This window comes from Drosophila mauritiana, chromosome 3L, assembly GCF_004382145.1.
Source record: "Drosophila mauritiana strain mau12 chromosome 3L, ASM438214v1, whole genome shotgun sequence".
Classification (NCBI taxonomy): Eukaryota; Metazoa; Arthropoda; class Insecta; order Diptera; family Drosophilidae; genus Drosophila; species Drosophila mauritiana.
The window spans coordinates 119,478-135,451 of record NC_046669.1 but is presented as its reverse complement, the minus strand read 5'-3'; the positions used below and the strand labels follow the sequence as shown (position 1 = coordinate 135,451).

The 15,974-nt window shown below is 43.6% G+C and overlaps 3 protein-coding genes across 7 annotated transcripts in view; 1 reads left to right on the top strand and 2 right to left on the bottom strand.

Moving 5' to 3' along the window:
• LOC117141188 (breast cancer anti-estrogen resistance protein 1) overlaps nt 1–1,666 on the bottom strand; it is a 13,929-nt gene extending 12,263 nt beyond the window's left edge. Inside the window, exon 1 of the mRNA XM_033304526.1 lies at nt 1,113–1,666. Within this exon, the coding sequence (XP_033160417.1) occupies nt 1,113–1,232 (120 nt within the window). The 5' untranslated portion in view covers nt 1,233–1,666. The remainder of the gene's footprint in view (nt 1–1,112) is intronic.
• Nucleotides 1–15,814, bottom strand: part of LOC117141190 (DC-STAMP domain-containing protein 2) — a 20,839-nt gene extending 5,025 nt beyond the window's left edge. The window contains exons 1-10 of one of the 5 annotated variants that reach the window (XM_033304530.1): nt 15,512–15,812; nt 15,137–15,447; nt 14,819–15,079; nt 14,551–14,764; nt 14,334–14,487; nt 13,804–14,281; nt 13,572–13,755; nt 13,376–13,513; nt 13,120–13,322; nt 12,577–12,881 (exon numbers count right to left, since the gene is read on the bottom strand). In XM_033304530.1, coding sequence (XP_033160421.1) covers nt 13,247–13,322; nt 13,376–13,513; nt 13,572–13,755; nt 13,804–14,281; nt 14,334–14,487; nt 14,551–14,764; nt 14,819–15,079; nt 15,137–15,447; nt 15,512–15,714 — 2,019 coding nt within the window. In that variant the 5' untranslated portion in view covers nt 15,715–15,812 and the 3' untranslated portion in view covers nt 12,577–12,881; nt 13,120–13,246. Of the gene's footprint in view, nt 1–12,576; nt 12,882–13,119; nt 13,323–13,375; nt 13,514–13,571; nt 13,756–13,803; nt 14,282–14,333; nt 14,488–14,546; nt 14,765–14,818; nt 15,116–15,136; nt 15,448–15,511 lie in introns of those variants that run through there. The other 4 variants (XM_033304528.1, XM_033304532.1, XM_033304531.1 and 1 more) reach the window with 4 other exon arrangements.
• On the top strand, nt 9,176–12,273 carry LOC117141189 (WD repeat-containing protein 78). The gene is made up of 6 exons (XM_033304527.1): nt 9,176–9,695; nt 9,765–9,914; nt 9,969–10,190; nt 10,248–11,689; nt 11,742–11,954; nt 12,020–12,273. The coding sequence occupies exons 1-6, from the start codon at nt 9,639–9,641 to the stop codon at nt 12,228–12,230; spliced, it is 2,295 nt and encodes a 764-aa protein (XP_033160418.1). The 5' UTR covers nt 9,176–9,638; the 3' UTR covers nt 12,231–12,273.
• Nucleotides 15,815–15,974: the final 160 nt, after the last annotated feature.

Genomic DNA, 15,974 nt, shown 5'->3' with positions numbered 1-15,974 from the left:
TTTTCAGCACACCGAAGACTGATGGAAATTAATACTAGTTCCTCCAGACTCCTTCGCATCCTCAGGGCCGGCAATTAAAGGGGGACTAATTGAGGGGCAGGTGATAGCTAGGATGATAGCCCCACCGGGGCTTAGTGCAAATGAAATCAGTTATTAATAGTGGTGACCAGTGGTGCCTGGGTGGTAGGTTCTTATCGGACAGCAGAAATAAACAAAACCGAAAGAGAGGCAATTCGATAGAGCAAGTGCATTGCATTTATCGCCGAAACAATTCCACTTCCAAATCTAATCAGACTTTATTGATCAGCAAAACTAAAAACTCTAAATTGTCAGGAAAATTAAAAGAAAACCTGATAACTAACCGAAAAACCAAGCATAGTTTTTCAAAAACAGGCCGTATTATTAATTGAGATTGTGTCAGGGGAGGTCTGGCTCAATGACTATCTTCGAGGATAACCGCAGTACAGATTCCCTAAGGGACTCGGATCTATCGCTCATCGCACGCTGATTAAGTGGGCGCCCCACCGTTCCAGTCTAGACAGAACATATTTCTGCTTCGACACAATAATTTTAAGTGCCACTTCTGACTCCGGCCTGGATCGTAGGGAAATTGATGAGAAATAATGTCCGCGTGTGGTTACTCAAATGGATATGAATTGATAGTTCATTCTGATAAAAGCATTAAATTTTTATTCAAAATTTAATCAGAAGGTCTGTAAGCTAAGAACCGAAAATATCTGGAGGTTATAACTTCTAGATTGATTATTTTCGGGAATTCATATTGTTTTCGATCAAAGACTATAAGTTTTAAACACTGTCAGCCTTCAAATGAGCTACGAGTACCACAACATTGCGATATCTCACCTGCATCGCGAACTGGCACATCAAACGGTTTACCTGAGAGGTGATAACAAAGCCTAAAATCGTAGACACTTTTTCGCCTGAGAGCTGCCAAAGATACACGTTGAGAAAGCCGATCCGGTTTCCTTGCAGCAGAAATCTCAGAACAGTAGATGAACGCGAAGATAGTTGCATTATATGCAGGATAGTCCAATCTCCGTAGCATAATGTGCGGCGGTTTATGATAGGGCTTTTCGCTAGGTTCTACTAACCGATTTGATGAGAATGCGGCGGGAGACGGGCACATCATAGTCCAGGTCCGCATTGGTGGCATTCGAACTGCAGCAGGAGGTGGACACTGACACGGATGAGCTGGTCGTCTTGTCCAGCATCTTTGGCTTGTAGGTCTGATAGGTGATTTGCGATCTAGGTTCAGCTGAGCAGTCGCAGCTTAGCACGACATGTTGACGTCCACAATCGAGATGCCTTTAGATATATTTAATCCAGGACAATATAAATAAAGTTTTTCGACGTGTATTTGGCCACTCTTATCTCATTTCACTGTTGTCTATCTGCAGCTCTGAGCACTGAGCTCGCATCTGCATATGTATCTTGTATCTGGCTTTGCTGAGTCAGCTTAATTTCAAGTTTAGCCGCGGGCAACCGAAAAAACCGAATTCAAAACAAAAGACGCTAAACCACAAATGTAGCAAATCGCCGCTTTCCGTATATCTCTCGTTTGTATTTTTAGTTAGGTTGTCACGAATCGGATTTCGTATTTTATGTACGAAGCGCTTAAATCCCGAACGAGGTCTGCACCGCAGCAAGCAACTCTGTAGACTGAATCGACACCAAACGCGGCGTAGCGGCTGTTACTGTTAGAAACATTTCGAATGTCGTAAATGTTAGCCGCGCTGTTAACGGCCTATATTGCCGTCTATATCGTAGATGTAGATGTTGGTAACAAAACTGAACTTGTTCTTAATTTTATTAAATTTTATGCGAAAACAAATAGTAGGTCGGGCTAAAAATTATTTCGATATCTCGAAAACACAGAAAAACGGTGCTCCAGAGTTCGAATAACGACATACCCCTCTCATTTCGTATTGTGATTATTGAGTGCCCTTATAATATCATATTGGGCTAAGACACACAATCGTTATGCGAGACAGCCAATTCAACCCGATTCGATTATATTTGATGCATTCCTCCCTAGCACGAATCAAGTGCAGATGTTCTCAATAGAGCGGGGTGTTCACCCCCGAAAGCTCAATTAAACAGGAGATGCGAACCCGTACAAGCTCAAGTTACCCTTGAAAGAGACAGTTTAATACAGTAGCCGCCTCCTCCTACAAAGCTTAAACAACGACGCGGCAGCTGTCCAAACACATTTTATACACCTTGGAGGCGTGAGGAACTGTGGGCACCGAAAAGGGCAGGAACAGAACGTACTCCTTAATAAGTCAGTGCTGAAGGTCAGACACCCGTTCCGCACAAAAAGGAAGTTGTTACCCACTCCAAGTACATACGCGTACAGACAACCGGGCCGGGAAGCCCCCGACGTGTGTGCAGCTGCAGTTCCGAACAGAACTGATCTGAGCTGAGCAGACTGCGACATTTGACATGATTTGCATGCCGAGTGCCACGCCCACTTCAGTCACGTCAAGACCGAAGTCGGGGTAAAGACAGGCCAAGGAAACACAAAAAGTGGAGAACCGAACCCCCATTTCGTTGGAAATATAAAAAACTCCGACACTCGTTGAGTTTTACTGTCACTTTCGTTGTCGTTGATTTAATTTAGTTTGCTCGATTTGATGAGAATTTCAACACTGGAGGGGAGTGGCAAATTAATAGCGACTTTCCATCAATATGTGTTCTTATCAAAACTGAGGAGTCGGAAAAAGATTTAAACAACAACGTGGGCTTATCAAATTTCATATCGGTCGGTCGTTTGTCCATTACCCCTGCGTATGAGTTTTTGAAAACGGAGTCTCGTCCTCAGTGAATCTTTCTTGTTGTCACGCTTGGCATTCATTTCTTTAGCAACCGGTTTCTGGCTACACAAACAATTCGATGTGAAATAAGATGAATTGGGAAACCCACCCGCATTCCAGAGAATAAGTCGGCAATTTCGGACATATGTATGTGTGCTTAGGGTTGGAAAAATATGCAATCCAAACAAAATGACCGATAGGGAGGGCACATCCATATTTAAGCCCACTAATTGGCTCGTTAGGGGTCCGTGGTTTCTTGGACAGCAGTACAGCACTTTAGTTGAGCTTGAAATTTGCGAAAATTTTTTATTTATCTTGAGTAAATTGTAGAAATTTTGGGCGTCATTGGTTTTATATGTGCGGGAAATGTAATATGTATTCGGAATTATGGCACATGGCTGAACATTTGGCAGCCTCAAATTGTGGTAGGTCGACATAGTGTAACATTAACATTTCTTGCTCGACATCTCCATTCCAAGCATCATACCATTCAAACTATCCACTAAGCAATCAGCCGCTGGGCAAGCATATAGTAAATGGTCAGATCGTGCCACTTTTGGGAAACAATGTCGAAGCTGCTATTTTCATTGCAGCTGCGAATGGACTGGAATCGAAGCCAGAGTAGCTAAAGTGTTGGCAGCGGAGACAAAATGGAATGGAACGGACCGAATAGTGCATTGGAACCGATTTCCGAAATTTTTTGCCACAACAAAATTTCTAGTGTTCCTTCTACCTGTTATTAGTACCCATTTTTATTGAAAGTAAATTTAAATATAAATAATATAAAAAATTTAATTTTAGGTATAGCGGATATGACCTAACATATACAAAAGCCATTCCAGGGCCAGCATCGGCACAAAAAGAACCGCCATAATTGCTGCACATATGGCAGTGGCATCCGTGAGATACAAATCAGCTTTATTCACCATAAAATAATGTAAGCCAGAATCAAGAAAGTGAAGAGGGGAAGTGGCTAAGTGTACATATATCCGTGGTTGTCACTTGAAGTGCTTAGCTCAATAAACCATGTTTTCAGCTTTTTCTCAACAATTCCGATTGGTGGCTGAGCGGCAAAACACTAAAATCAACTTTCGACGGTAGGTAAATTCCCAACGACGGCTGACTATAATGCTGTGATGATATAATGAATTTGCATAACAGTAGCGTATCATTTGGTTCTTACGCGAGGATCTCGAAGTGCGGAATGAGACCTCCTGCGGAGTAGTTGGTCCCAAGAATGCCCAACACAATTACCGCAAGAACCTACCTCGGCATGTAATAAAATCCGTGCCGTCTGTGATTTACTTCGGGATGAAGGCAGTGTGAGGAGGTCTCATAAACACTCATTGAGGGCCAGGGGCCAAGTGGATGAAGCGCACACACATTGCAACCTTATGCTGACTTCCTCCGTTTGTACTTTCCGCTGATGTGGCACTTAATGCTAACCCAATTCCGATTCACTTTGCGAAATAAACAAGAGAAAGAAGGATTTTATGGCTTGCATGTAAGAGTGTTTACTGGGGATTCATTTCGGGTTACCCGGCACCCAGTCAAGTGATTCTCAGAAAGCTTAGGCAGACAGATACTTTGCCTGCCCCGGCACAAGAATAACAAACCAAAGGTAGATGATATACATAGACTTTTCTCTCCGGTTTCCATTCGATACACTCTGTCTCATTTTCATGACTGCGAGATCTTGTTAAACAAAGAAGAAAATTTTCGCTTTTGTCGTTAGGCCGAAAGAATTCGTTGCTATAAAATGGTAATTAAAGCAGCAAGCGGAGATAATGTTTGGTCTGCGATTTAACCAAGCTAACGAGGCACAACGTTTACAGATAAATAACAAAGCTTTTAAAGAAAAAAGAGCAAAAAGCACCTATTATAATTGTTTTATTTATCCTTACTTATAACTTATAAGAAAATAGTTAAGATTCCAGGATTTGATGCTACACCTTGCGTATTGATTCATCGATTTTGATGATCAACGACCATTTTCAATATTTAGCATTGGTATCGAACGCACAGTTGATTTGGGAATCAAATTGAAGGTACAATTGAAAGTACAATATCAAGGCATTGACGTCAAAGTATATGGCGGAAGTTCTGGAATAACGTATGTCGGAGTGAAGGTCCCCCTCTTTTCAACTTATCAGTCCGGTGAAAATCGGATTACTGAGACACACTGGGCCAATGATTGTTGCCAGTTTTTGGTTTCGTAAGCTAATGGCTTATGTGTCAGTCACAGAAAAAGAACTCTTGTCTTGCAAGGTCGATAAAGGGGCACCATCATCAGCGTGTAAATAAATCAATCAACAGGGCATCATGCCATGCTATTGCCACCATTATCCATTAGCATTCTCCTAGTAGATATTTTCGTGAAATTCATTTCTGATTTCGGTACTACTTTGCTCTTAATAAACAATCCGACAATCTAAATATAGCCGATTGCACAATTTTCTGCGAATTATTCCACGGAAAAACAGCTAAAGACTGCAGGAGGAATAGCTTGAAGGCTTTATCTTATCGAGTGTGCTTGGCATGTTGACATTTTATTTGCAAATATCTAGGGAAGGAGGTAGGAAGGAGGGGAAATCCAGCAAAATACGTCTAAAAGCGATAAGATTAGATAAGATTAAATTTTATTTCGGTCACCTCAACTCTGAATATACTTGTACTCAACTTCCAATTGAGTTGCCTGACAACAACTTGCTGTTGCGACTTTTCGAACAATATATCAATAAATGTTGTCAGGGCATTTATTAACTTTGCGAAAATGCACATGTGCACATAGGTCATCAGACGAGAAGAGAATCAAACATGGAAGTAATTTGAGAACGGTTTAACCCACTTCACCAGAACACTCGAAGAATTTTAGCGCCCGAGAGCCAATTTCCATTTGTCGAGATCAAATTAGTCTTATAAAGCTACGAATTATTTCCGCAGTCTACCACCCAGCGTTGCCCAATTCAAAACAGTGTATTTAGGTTTTTGGAAAATTTATGAATCCAACATATTTGGTGTGTTCTCCTTGTCCATCATCTTTCTCGAGCGGCCCCTGCTCCTCCAGTTTATAAGGTCAAAGCGTGATCTAAGACAATGCAGTTACCAAACCCGAAGAGACGTCAAATTGAAATACGGGCCAAAACGTGGGCGACCCCGATACCCAAAAGATTGAGACCAAATAGCCCAATTGATCTGCAATGCGATATAAACGACGCCATCTGATATATTTGGATTAATGGGTCAGCAATAAAGGCAGAATTTGGGATGTGATATATGCATAGTATTCATAGATCGATGATAATCTCAAAATGATGATGTTTTCGGTTTAAGATATACACATTAAGCTTATCGGAATTTACTCAATACGTATATCCTATCCAAAAATACACATTTTCCCCACCTCCAGAAACTCCTTAATAAATCTCGGCTGCTCTGCATTTCCATAATTTAAGAGCAATTTATTAAATGCCGCTTTAGTCTGCACAGGAAAAGCTGTCCCCAAACTGCATAAATTATTTTAAGTTCAAAGGAGTGGGAAACCGGGCGACTAGAATGAGCTGATATATCTTTTCGAGACACCAATAATCAGATATACACATATATTTGCCATGTGCATCCCGAATGTGGCAGAAGTACATATATCCTCTATGTGCCTCGTAGAGGTTGACAGCGCTGATTAGCATGGCCTCTGGGTGCTGGGAACTGAAAAAATATTTACGGCAACTAGGTTAAATGATTTTTGAAACGGCGTGTGATCTCATGATTTTTCTTGGTCTTCCCATCAATTGCCTATTCAACTTAAGGAAATATTTCTTAATTCTTAACAGAGAGGATGCAAAGTGTTATTTTCGGGTACATATAAAAGATAGCTTAGCTGCCTTCACGTCACGTTACCGGGGAATATGTCTAGGCAGGGAAAGGAAAGAGGTGAATAAAGCCACCGCTGGCAAACACACAAATAATTATACTCATTCTCAGACAACAAATTGAGGAATTTTCAACACGTACACTTAAATTCTTCACTTTTCAGCGCACGTTTTCCCGGCTTTCCACTTTCTTCGTTGTTGTTTATTCTGTATTGGTGATAGATACTGGCTTTTTCGTGCTGCTTTTAACCGCCGCTGGCTTAACGATTGATGCATAATGTCAGAGCTCATAATTTAAATGCGAGAACAAAATATGTTGGCGCCTTCGTCGGCCACCAGTGAACTAACTGTGAACTACTGCGAACTCAAAGTCTTCCTCTGTGCATTTCAATTCCTAGCCACGGATGAAGTGGCTTCGAGGCTCAATGAACGGTCCGCTTCACCAGCTAAAAGCACTTTGGCTCGACTTGCCAATTGCCATTGAATAAATTTATAAATCACTAGAGCGCCGCTTACAAAATCCATGGTACACAATTCTCCAAAGTGCACTTTGTAATAATAAAAGTGCCAGCAAAAATTTAAAAATGTCTACAGTGCAATAAAGCTTAGATATACGTAGGTACAAATAAAAGACATCAAAACGTTAATTAGGGGCTTTTTGGAATATATATATTGATATCTATCAATATCGTTAGAAAATAAATTATAACTACGAACTCCTACTTTAACATTTTTCTTGGGCCCATTTTCAATGCATCCCAGCATCATGACATATCAGATCACAAACAATCTTCCCTTCCTTTGTACAGGACAACACATCGTTCGCGACTCGGCAGGACACCAAAGGTTGATTAACCCTTCCAGATGTTTCCGAGCAACTTGCTTTTGGAGCTTTGGCTCTCGAAAAAATGCAGCAAAAAGTGCTCTCAGTAACCAAACATGTTGCTTAAGGAAAAGAACGAAGCGTGGTTCAGTGGCGGGAAAAGGAACAGAGAACAACCACCCCGGTGAGGTTTAATTGCAGAAAGTTCATAACCCGGCAAGGACGATAGCAGTTCTCACATTGGCATTGAAAAATCATATAGCAAATTTCGCGAGTAAACAAAATTGATAGCATACATACACAAGGGTAGAACTGACAGCGAAGTCAATAGATACATTTCTGAATAGGTAGCTGGTCAAGTACCACATCATTGATTGTTGATTGGCAATCAAACATCATCATAGTTTGCAGCTCAACTTTGGCACCTCACTAAAACATCCAATGCTGGGACGCAAATTTGTTTCACATCATGGAGCGTCTGATGAATGACGCGACGCACAGAAGCCACCACCACCTGACGCCCCTTGCTCTCCACGGGAATCAGGCAGCCAGCAGCCGTAGCCAGATCCCTCACTTTTGCTTCGTCACGACTCGAGGTCCACCCTGCCCTATCGTCCTGCCGAATGTGTTTACATAACATGGGCACATCGCCCGATTCTCTCTGCACGCATGCGGCCTCCATGAAGCTGCATTTAGACCCGATGGTCGTGTAGTCATTTAGCCACTTAGCCGCCCCAGCTTGGTTAGCCGGCAGAAACAGTAATACAGCGTTAGTTTACGTTACGCACCCTGCGTATCTATAATCTGTATGTATCTGTAGCTTTGCTGAGTAAAATTTGTTTTTGCACTCGCGTCGAACCATGCAAGGGCGTGTGGAAGAGGGTCGTTTGAGGAATTTGGCTGTAACAGATTTTACTTGCCGAAATGTACTAAATGTAAAAAAATAGTAAGAGACTATTAGGTTTATGTTCAATCACATAAAGCAATTTTGTATATAGTATCTGTATCGAGCACAAAAATGGAACGATTTGAGGTACTTAAAAAAAATATGAATGATTTTAATTATCCATGGACATATACGAATATATGTATAAGAAAACCAGTTTCCCCACGCACCTAGTCAATATCAATTCCTGTACGCTGGGTTTACCTCCAATAAGCATCGCTTTACTTCGATCCACTTCCTAGGATACTATCCATCTAATAAATACCATTCTGGACGTACCTGCGCACTTTTTGCTCGATGCAGTGTGCCGCCCGTGATGGAGTTCGCCGTGGTCGCCTTGGCGTGCATTGCCACTGAATTTATAACGTACTGCGGCGGCTGCTGCGGTTGTTTCAGCTGCCGCTGCTGATGCTTGGCCAAAACCGATGAGGTTTGGGATTCGGGCAGTATGGACAGAGTATGGTCTGTTGCAACATTACTAATTGAGTTTTCTGGTACTCGGTTTTCACTTTGACACTCCATTAATGGCTCTTGTTAGGATAGATGCGTTTTAGATTTTGATGCTGCCGCAAGTTTTTCATATCAGGAGCGTTCTAAAAAACAATCAGACCTACATTGAGAAATCGAATCTCTACGTATCGGAATACATTCCAAACAAAAGCACGAATAAGGACGCGAGTGTAAACCAGGTTTGCATGGCTGGCTACTCCGAATCTAACTAACTCAACCATATGCAACCTCAAAAGGCAGCCGGTCGTCCTTCGCCCACAGAGGGTGGCTTGGTTGACAACTTTATCTCGGCATTATCTAACGAGCAGGCGCAGGGGGAGCTCGGTAAAGAACGCTCACGGAAACGGAGAGTAAGAGAGTGCTCCTGATAAGTAGTACAGAGCCATTTTGTTACCGTTCGGTAAAAATTTCGTGGTATTTGAAGTTTTCAAACTTTAAATATTTCACGATATAAATTTTTTAAATTGATTTCCAAGCATTTCAGTTTTGTTAACATTTCAAATCTTAAAAGAAAGATAAGTACACCATGAAACTAATGTTTGGTAAAAAAAAAGAACATATGTATTACAAGAAACCAGTCCCCCCAAAATAATAAAATAACAAAATACTCTTTAAAAATTTGGACGAAATTAAGAGGAGTATATAACAAAAAAGGCATGTCCGCGTCAGTAAGAAATACAGTAACTAGCCAAGAAAATGGGAGTATCTTTAAAGTAAGTAAAAGCTGGAAGATCTAAATTACACTTCTTACATAGAAAACCCTTTCCCATGCGATCAAAAAGCGGTCCAGTAACTTGGACAACGAACTCAAAAAGAAGTCCGTGGTGGTTAATCAGGCACAAGCCGAAGAGTCTAAGGCTAAGAAGAAAGATACTACGCACTATTACAGTGTGGAAACACTTGCCGATCTGCAGTATCGATCTCAGATAAAGGTGAATCCAAAAGGTCTTACAAACTCACCACTACTAATGGCAAACTCCCCTTAGGTTTTGGAAAAGGTCTATGGCGAGGAGGTTGATATGACACCTAAGCCGATCCAAGATGACACCTATGTGGAGCAGTTCATGAAGTACAACCTAAATGTCATGCACCAAATGACGAACTTCACTACAATGGTAACTAAGAGCACGACCAGATCCCGCACGCGGTCCAGTGTTCGGGCCGGAATAGGCGGCAATAAGCAGTCCATTGACGATCTGATGAACGGTGTAAGTTTATACAAACTTTTTTGTATCATCCCAGCAGGAATCTTCATTCTCCACTAGATACTTTACGAAACTATTAACTGGGAACCGTACAGCACTGTTGAGGCTCTCGAAGAGGCGTACGAGCCAAAGCCGTATACCAAGTCCTTTTTAAAGATCACCTTACGCAAGTCTGACTTCTTCGAAATTCACAGCCAGACGCAGACGACGGTGGCCAAGGGAACCCCCGAGGGCGACGATGCGGAACGCGACAACCGAAACTACGAGTATCTGACAGTAGGCAAAGGCAAAATTCGCCGGCGCTCAGACAATGATGCTCAGACAGATACTCTGCTCTTCACCACTCGGGCAGTCAACACCATCCTCATAACCAAGGCCACCGTCAGCTCGTACGTTTCCAACTTTGAGATGTACGACACGCTGAACAATATCACCAAGGAGTTCGCAACAGCCACTATGAGTTCGGTAAAGGACCTGACCTCGGCTCTAGCGCAGACGGAGGAGGCAGATACCTTTGAGGACGACGAGGCCGTTGCCGAAAAAGACAAGGTCACCAGCCAGATAGAACGCCTGTTCCGGAGCCCCGAGTTTCGCAACGCCATCATGTACATGGGCCGCACGCTCTCGAGCAACACAAACGAGGCGGGGTTACGACGCTTCCGTAACTTTGACCAGGTGGAACGCTGGAACGCGGAGGCCGAGTACGTCTACTCGATGAACTTGCTCTTCCGGCTGGTACCGGAGCCCAGCAAAGACGAGCGCAAGGCCGTAAGCGACATTGATTTCTGCCGCAGCAATGGTGACATCCTGGCTGTAGCCTACGGACTTTACTCATTTTCCTCACAGCACGTACCGACCTCCGGCAGCGTTTTCCTGTGGAGCATTAAGAACCCAGGCGAGCCGGAGCGCGCAAACTACTACGATGTGCCAGTAACGGCAATAAGCTTCTCGCCATTCTTGCCATCCTTGCTCGCCATTGGTCTGTACGACGGCAGCGTGGAAGTGCGAGATGTGAGCAGTTTGCAGGACACACCCGTTGCGGTCTCGCAGCGCAGCACTTCACCAGGCTCCTCGCCGGTGGTTGCCATCCGCTGGATCAAACAAGTTTCAGACGACGATCATGAAACAGACATCGATCCATTCCTGAGCCTCTCCCAGGATGGCTCGGTCACCCGCTTCCGGATTATCAAAAGCCCCTTCCTGCTTGGTTTTACCCAAATGATTTTGGAGCGAGTCGAGGGGCATCCTGAGGGCATTTTTGTTCACCCGTCGTCGCGTATCCCCTGCGAGTCTAACCGCCACCCGCAAGGCTTAAGCATCACTACGCATCCACTGCACAAGGACATTTACTACGTGCTGACCGATGAGGGCTGCATCCACAAGTGCTCAATCAACTATCAGCACCAGTACTTGGAAGTCCTGCGTTGTCACGACGGGGGAGTCACCGTAATGGAGTTCTCGCCTTGGTCTCCCAAACTTTTCCTTACCTGCGGCAACGATTGGTAGGAATTTGCCCTCTGTTAAGGGTCGCTAAATACAGTATCTATTCTGCAGGTTCGTGCGCATTTGGATCGATGGCATCACGCGACCTCTCCTCGAACTGCTGGACGAGATGACCCCAGTGCACTGGGCCAAGTGGAGCCCCACCCACTCTACGATTATTGTGACGGTGAACCGGGAAACCGCTAACGTCTGGGACTTTCGTCGTAATTTGCTAAGACCCATGTCCAAACACAAGATGGACTCTTCTTTCAATACTGTGGCCCGGTAAGCTTTTATTGTTTTCAACAAAAATGATCAACTGAATAGGAATTTCCTTCACCAATTTCAAGGTTTTCCCATTGTGGTCGCACTTTGGTTATTGGCAATGAGCGCGGGAACACTCTCTTCAACGCGCTAAACGACATGCCCTTTTCGCCCCACTTTCAATACGACGAGTTAGAGAAAGCCATCTTCAAGGCAATTGGCAACGACCACGAGCTTCTTATGGAGCTTAAAAGCATTGGTTTCTTTGGCTACCCAAACAAAAAAGCAGTTTTTTAGATATGAAAAGGTTTTCTCAATAAAATAATGAAGTGCAAAATAATTCGTCGGCCCGAAAGCGAATCTGGATGTGGATGGAAACGTCCACGCTTCAGCTATTTAAGAGACACAACGGCGATCGATCGAGTGTCAAACAAAACTACCCAATAGTAACCTGATATCATCCGAACGGACCGGGTATTACCTGCACAAGCACAAAAATCCGTTCGAAAAGATGAGCTCCATTGTTCTTCAAGTGTGTGTAGTTGACTGTCAACGATGGTGGTCAAGTGGATAGGGGTCGATAGAGGGTCTAGGGGATCGGCGCAGATCGACGGGTGTTATATAATAAACACTTGTGCTCGTATAAGCTTGGTAAATGGAAGCCGCATGTGCGGGAAGAGCAGAATTTATTAAACAGTCGTAAAGAGAAAGTCAACAATAAAGAGAAGACCAGAGATGGTCAACAGCACGGTACAGTCATAGCCTAAGAGAAAAAAAATAGTAGATCAAGAACGGGATCATCAAGCAAACAAGCTTCGATATAAAAGGAAAAAATTGAAAACAGGTGTTTGAACACTAAAGCGCTGATGAATGTAATCGTCAATCGTCAATCCTTGGGGGCAAGGTAATTTTCTTAATTGCTGGGTAAGCATTTGTGACCCGTCGTCGCTGTAGTATTTAAATAAAAATTAATTGCAGTCCAGAAGGTCGCCAAACAATGTAGTCCCTGTATTGGGACTCCCAAGGGCGGGGAAGGGAAGGGAAGGAATTGCACTGAAATCAAATCAGCAATAACAACAGTAACACACCAAATTTTCCTTTAAGTTATAGCTAGAATTACTTGGTGTATTACGTATTTACGTTACTGCTATGGGACCCACAAACTTATTTTCTTTGTATAACTCACCTAAAACCATATATTTGGAATTGATGTAATATCAGGTATTTAATAGGTGGAAATATTCCTGAGCTATCCGGATAACGTGTATGCTCACAACCGATGACCTCTATGGTTAACTGTTTTTCTCTCGTTGTTAGCGTTGTCCTCCACAAGTCTTCCTGTACTGCCTTTCGCTAAAAGACTCTTTTTCAGAATAGTCCGAAGAGTCGCTGCACAAAGAAAAACCTTAAGAATAGTCGATTAAGACCTGGTTCTTACTCACTCTACTTCAGTAACGTCGGAAAAATCACCATAATCAACTGGTCGATTACACAGACAACACTTATTGTGTGACTTTTCAAAGCATTTACCGCAATAAACCCCCTTGCATCCAGGAGTGTCGCAGGGGTTACGATTTGAACTAAAAAGGGGACACCAAACTGTAACCCGGAGTGTGTTTTACGATTGGAGCTACTCACAGAGTCAGAGATCGCCCACATATGGTGCACCTCTCAGTGCTCTGGCAGCAGGAGCAGCAGGAGCACATGTATATTAAACTGGAGAATCTATTGTTCAGCCAAGTAAATTTTCTGGTGTGCTTAACATTCCGTGTGTGGTTAAACTCATTACGCTTTCTGCGGCGTACAAACTTAAAAATACTTGCTGGAGAGAATACATTAGAACAACTTTAAAAGGTATGTACTTTCTTACTTCTATCTTCGGAAATCATGTTGTACAGAAACATGCCTCTTTCCTTGGCGCGTTTTGGATAAAAGTAGGCCATTATAAGATGGCGAGTGCGCAATATATACGGCTCGGCCAAAAGGATCAGCCAAGCGAGCAGACAGAGTAGTAATATAATTAGATATTCCGCATAATCAGGTTTCACGGGCAGCGGGATGCAGGGATTGACGTCTAAAATGCTTTTTTGCGTCAAGGGTCGAAAGGCATTAGCAATTCCTCGCATGACATCCGCCACAAAGCCCCCACCCTTTATCTCTAGATCGACATAAGCGGGCACCTCCAGCCCAGTCTCTTGGTGGCCATGGAAGGACATAGTTTCCAGCAGCCAGAACAGTCCGTAATCCAGAAAGCAAATCGCAAACAACTGCAAGCAGGTTGTGGCCATGAAACAGGCGTTCTCAACAATGGACACGAACTCAAACAAAGTCAAGCGCAAACTAGTAAGCTGCAATGAAATCATTGTAATATTAGGTCAATGAAACGTAGGGAAACCTTACCTTCATATACTTTGCCCTTTCAAGCTGATGAAGGGGTAGCAGTGGATCGTAACCGTGCTTTTCGTGCCGCCGGTCGATATCACTTAGTATCTTTGTCAAAAACACATTCTGAAATTGCCGGCTGTGCATGTATCGAAGGTAGAAGATGGTGGCTCTGATGGGAACAATTGAGGCATCACCAACACTAAATTAGTAAGATGGTTAAGCTCTTACCTACTTAAAAAATACAGTAACCACCATCACCCAGCAGAGAATGTCCACAAAGCTGCTCAAGAAGATAAACGACGACAGACGCTTGTTAATATCCTGTATAATTTCCTCTCCCACGTCCGCCAGGCTCTTTGAAGAGTTTGTATCAAAGAAAAATTCGTGCTCAAAGGTGATATTGGCATCAAACATTTCCTCGATGTGCCGCACAAATTCGCGGTAGCCTGCGAGATCGTTCAATGAATAACCAAAATACCGATTGTGGTTTACACTCTTACGTTCTGAGATTTTATCAAGGAGACCCCAGCTGAGATCCCAGTAACCGCTACAAAACACATCGATGATCTTGGCGGGGTAGCAGAGGGCCAGAAACAGCTTTGTAGCATGGCATAGCGCCTTGAATACGCCCATTTTTGCCTGGCACCTGATCATCGCGTGATGCGCCGTCTTTTTGCAACGTGCCCAGGGAGTGCCCATTTCTGTGTTGCACAGGTCTACGATTGATTTCAGCCAAGCGGCGCAGTTCTTCAGGGTTTTAACTACAAAAATGAATCAGCAGAGAAAACTGCAGCATTTCTTAAGGCAATAATACTCACTAATTGCGATCAAATGGTCCTGAATGCGTAACAGCACTACCATGGCTAGATTGAGCACCCGACGCACTTCCCGCATCAACAGATCCACCGCTAGCTGGATGGCATTCACCGGCTCCAGTATTACGTCCAACATCTGGCCAAGCGCCTGACGCAATAGCTCCTGTCCGCAAGCGAGGCTGCGGAGCATCACCTTCAAATTGGCTAGAATGTTCGCCGTAGGCCCAACTGCGGCAATGACAAAGGCGAGGCTGATGAGAAACGCCCTTCCCCGGGAGCTGCACAGCGAGGGAACGGCCAACGTCACAATGCACCTGCCAGCCAGGGGGGGAAACTGTTACCCACAAATCGTTTCGTGCGTTTTCCGGTAGTTCTTACCTTACGGGTCTGCTGTAAAAGACCGCCAGAACAAGCGCCACCGGAATCGCGAAGGTGAGATTAAGACCCAGAACCAAGTGGCCCAGCTGCCACCAGTTCCATGCGAGCGTCACCGCGAGGCCGCACAGGTAGCCGCCAATTACGTATGGTGCCACCAGCTTGAATGTCCACATAGCGCCATACCTGGGCTCACTTTCTTCCATGATTTTCTTTCGTTCGCTTTTTTGTAATTTAATTTGTAAAGTTTAACACAACAGTCGGAATCGATATCGATATTTCCTCTTGCCGCGCCACTAAGTGTGACCATTTGAAATGTGAGTTTTCATTGTTATCGGAAATGTGACCCTTCTCAAAATCGAAAAGCATATTTGTTGTTGTTTTTGGCTTATCCGATTCATTTTTGGCGCCCAACAATAATTTAAAACTTTACCGATTGCTTTTTTTTGTCTTTTGCTTTTTCGTT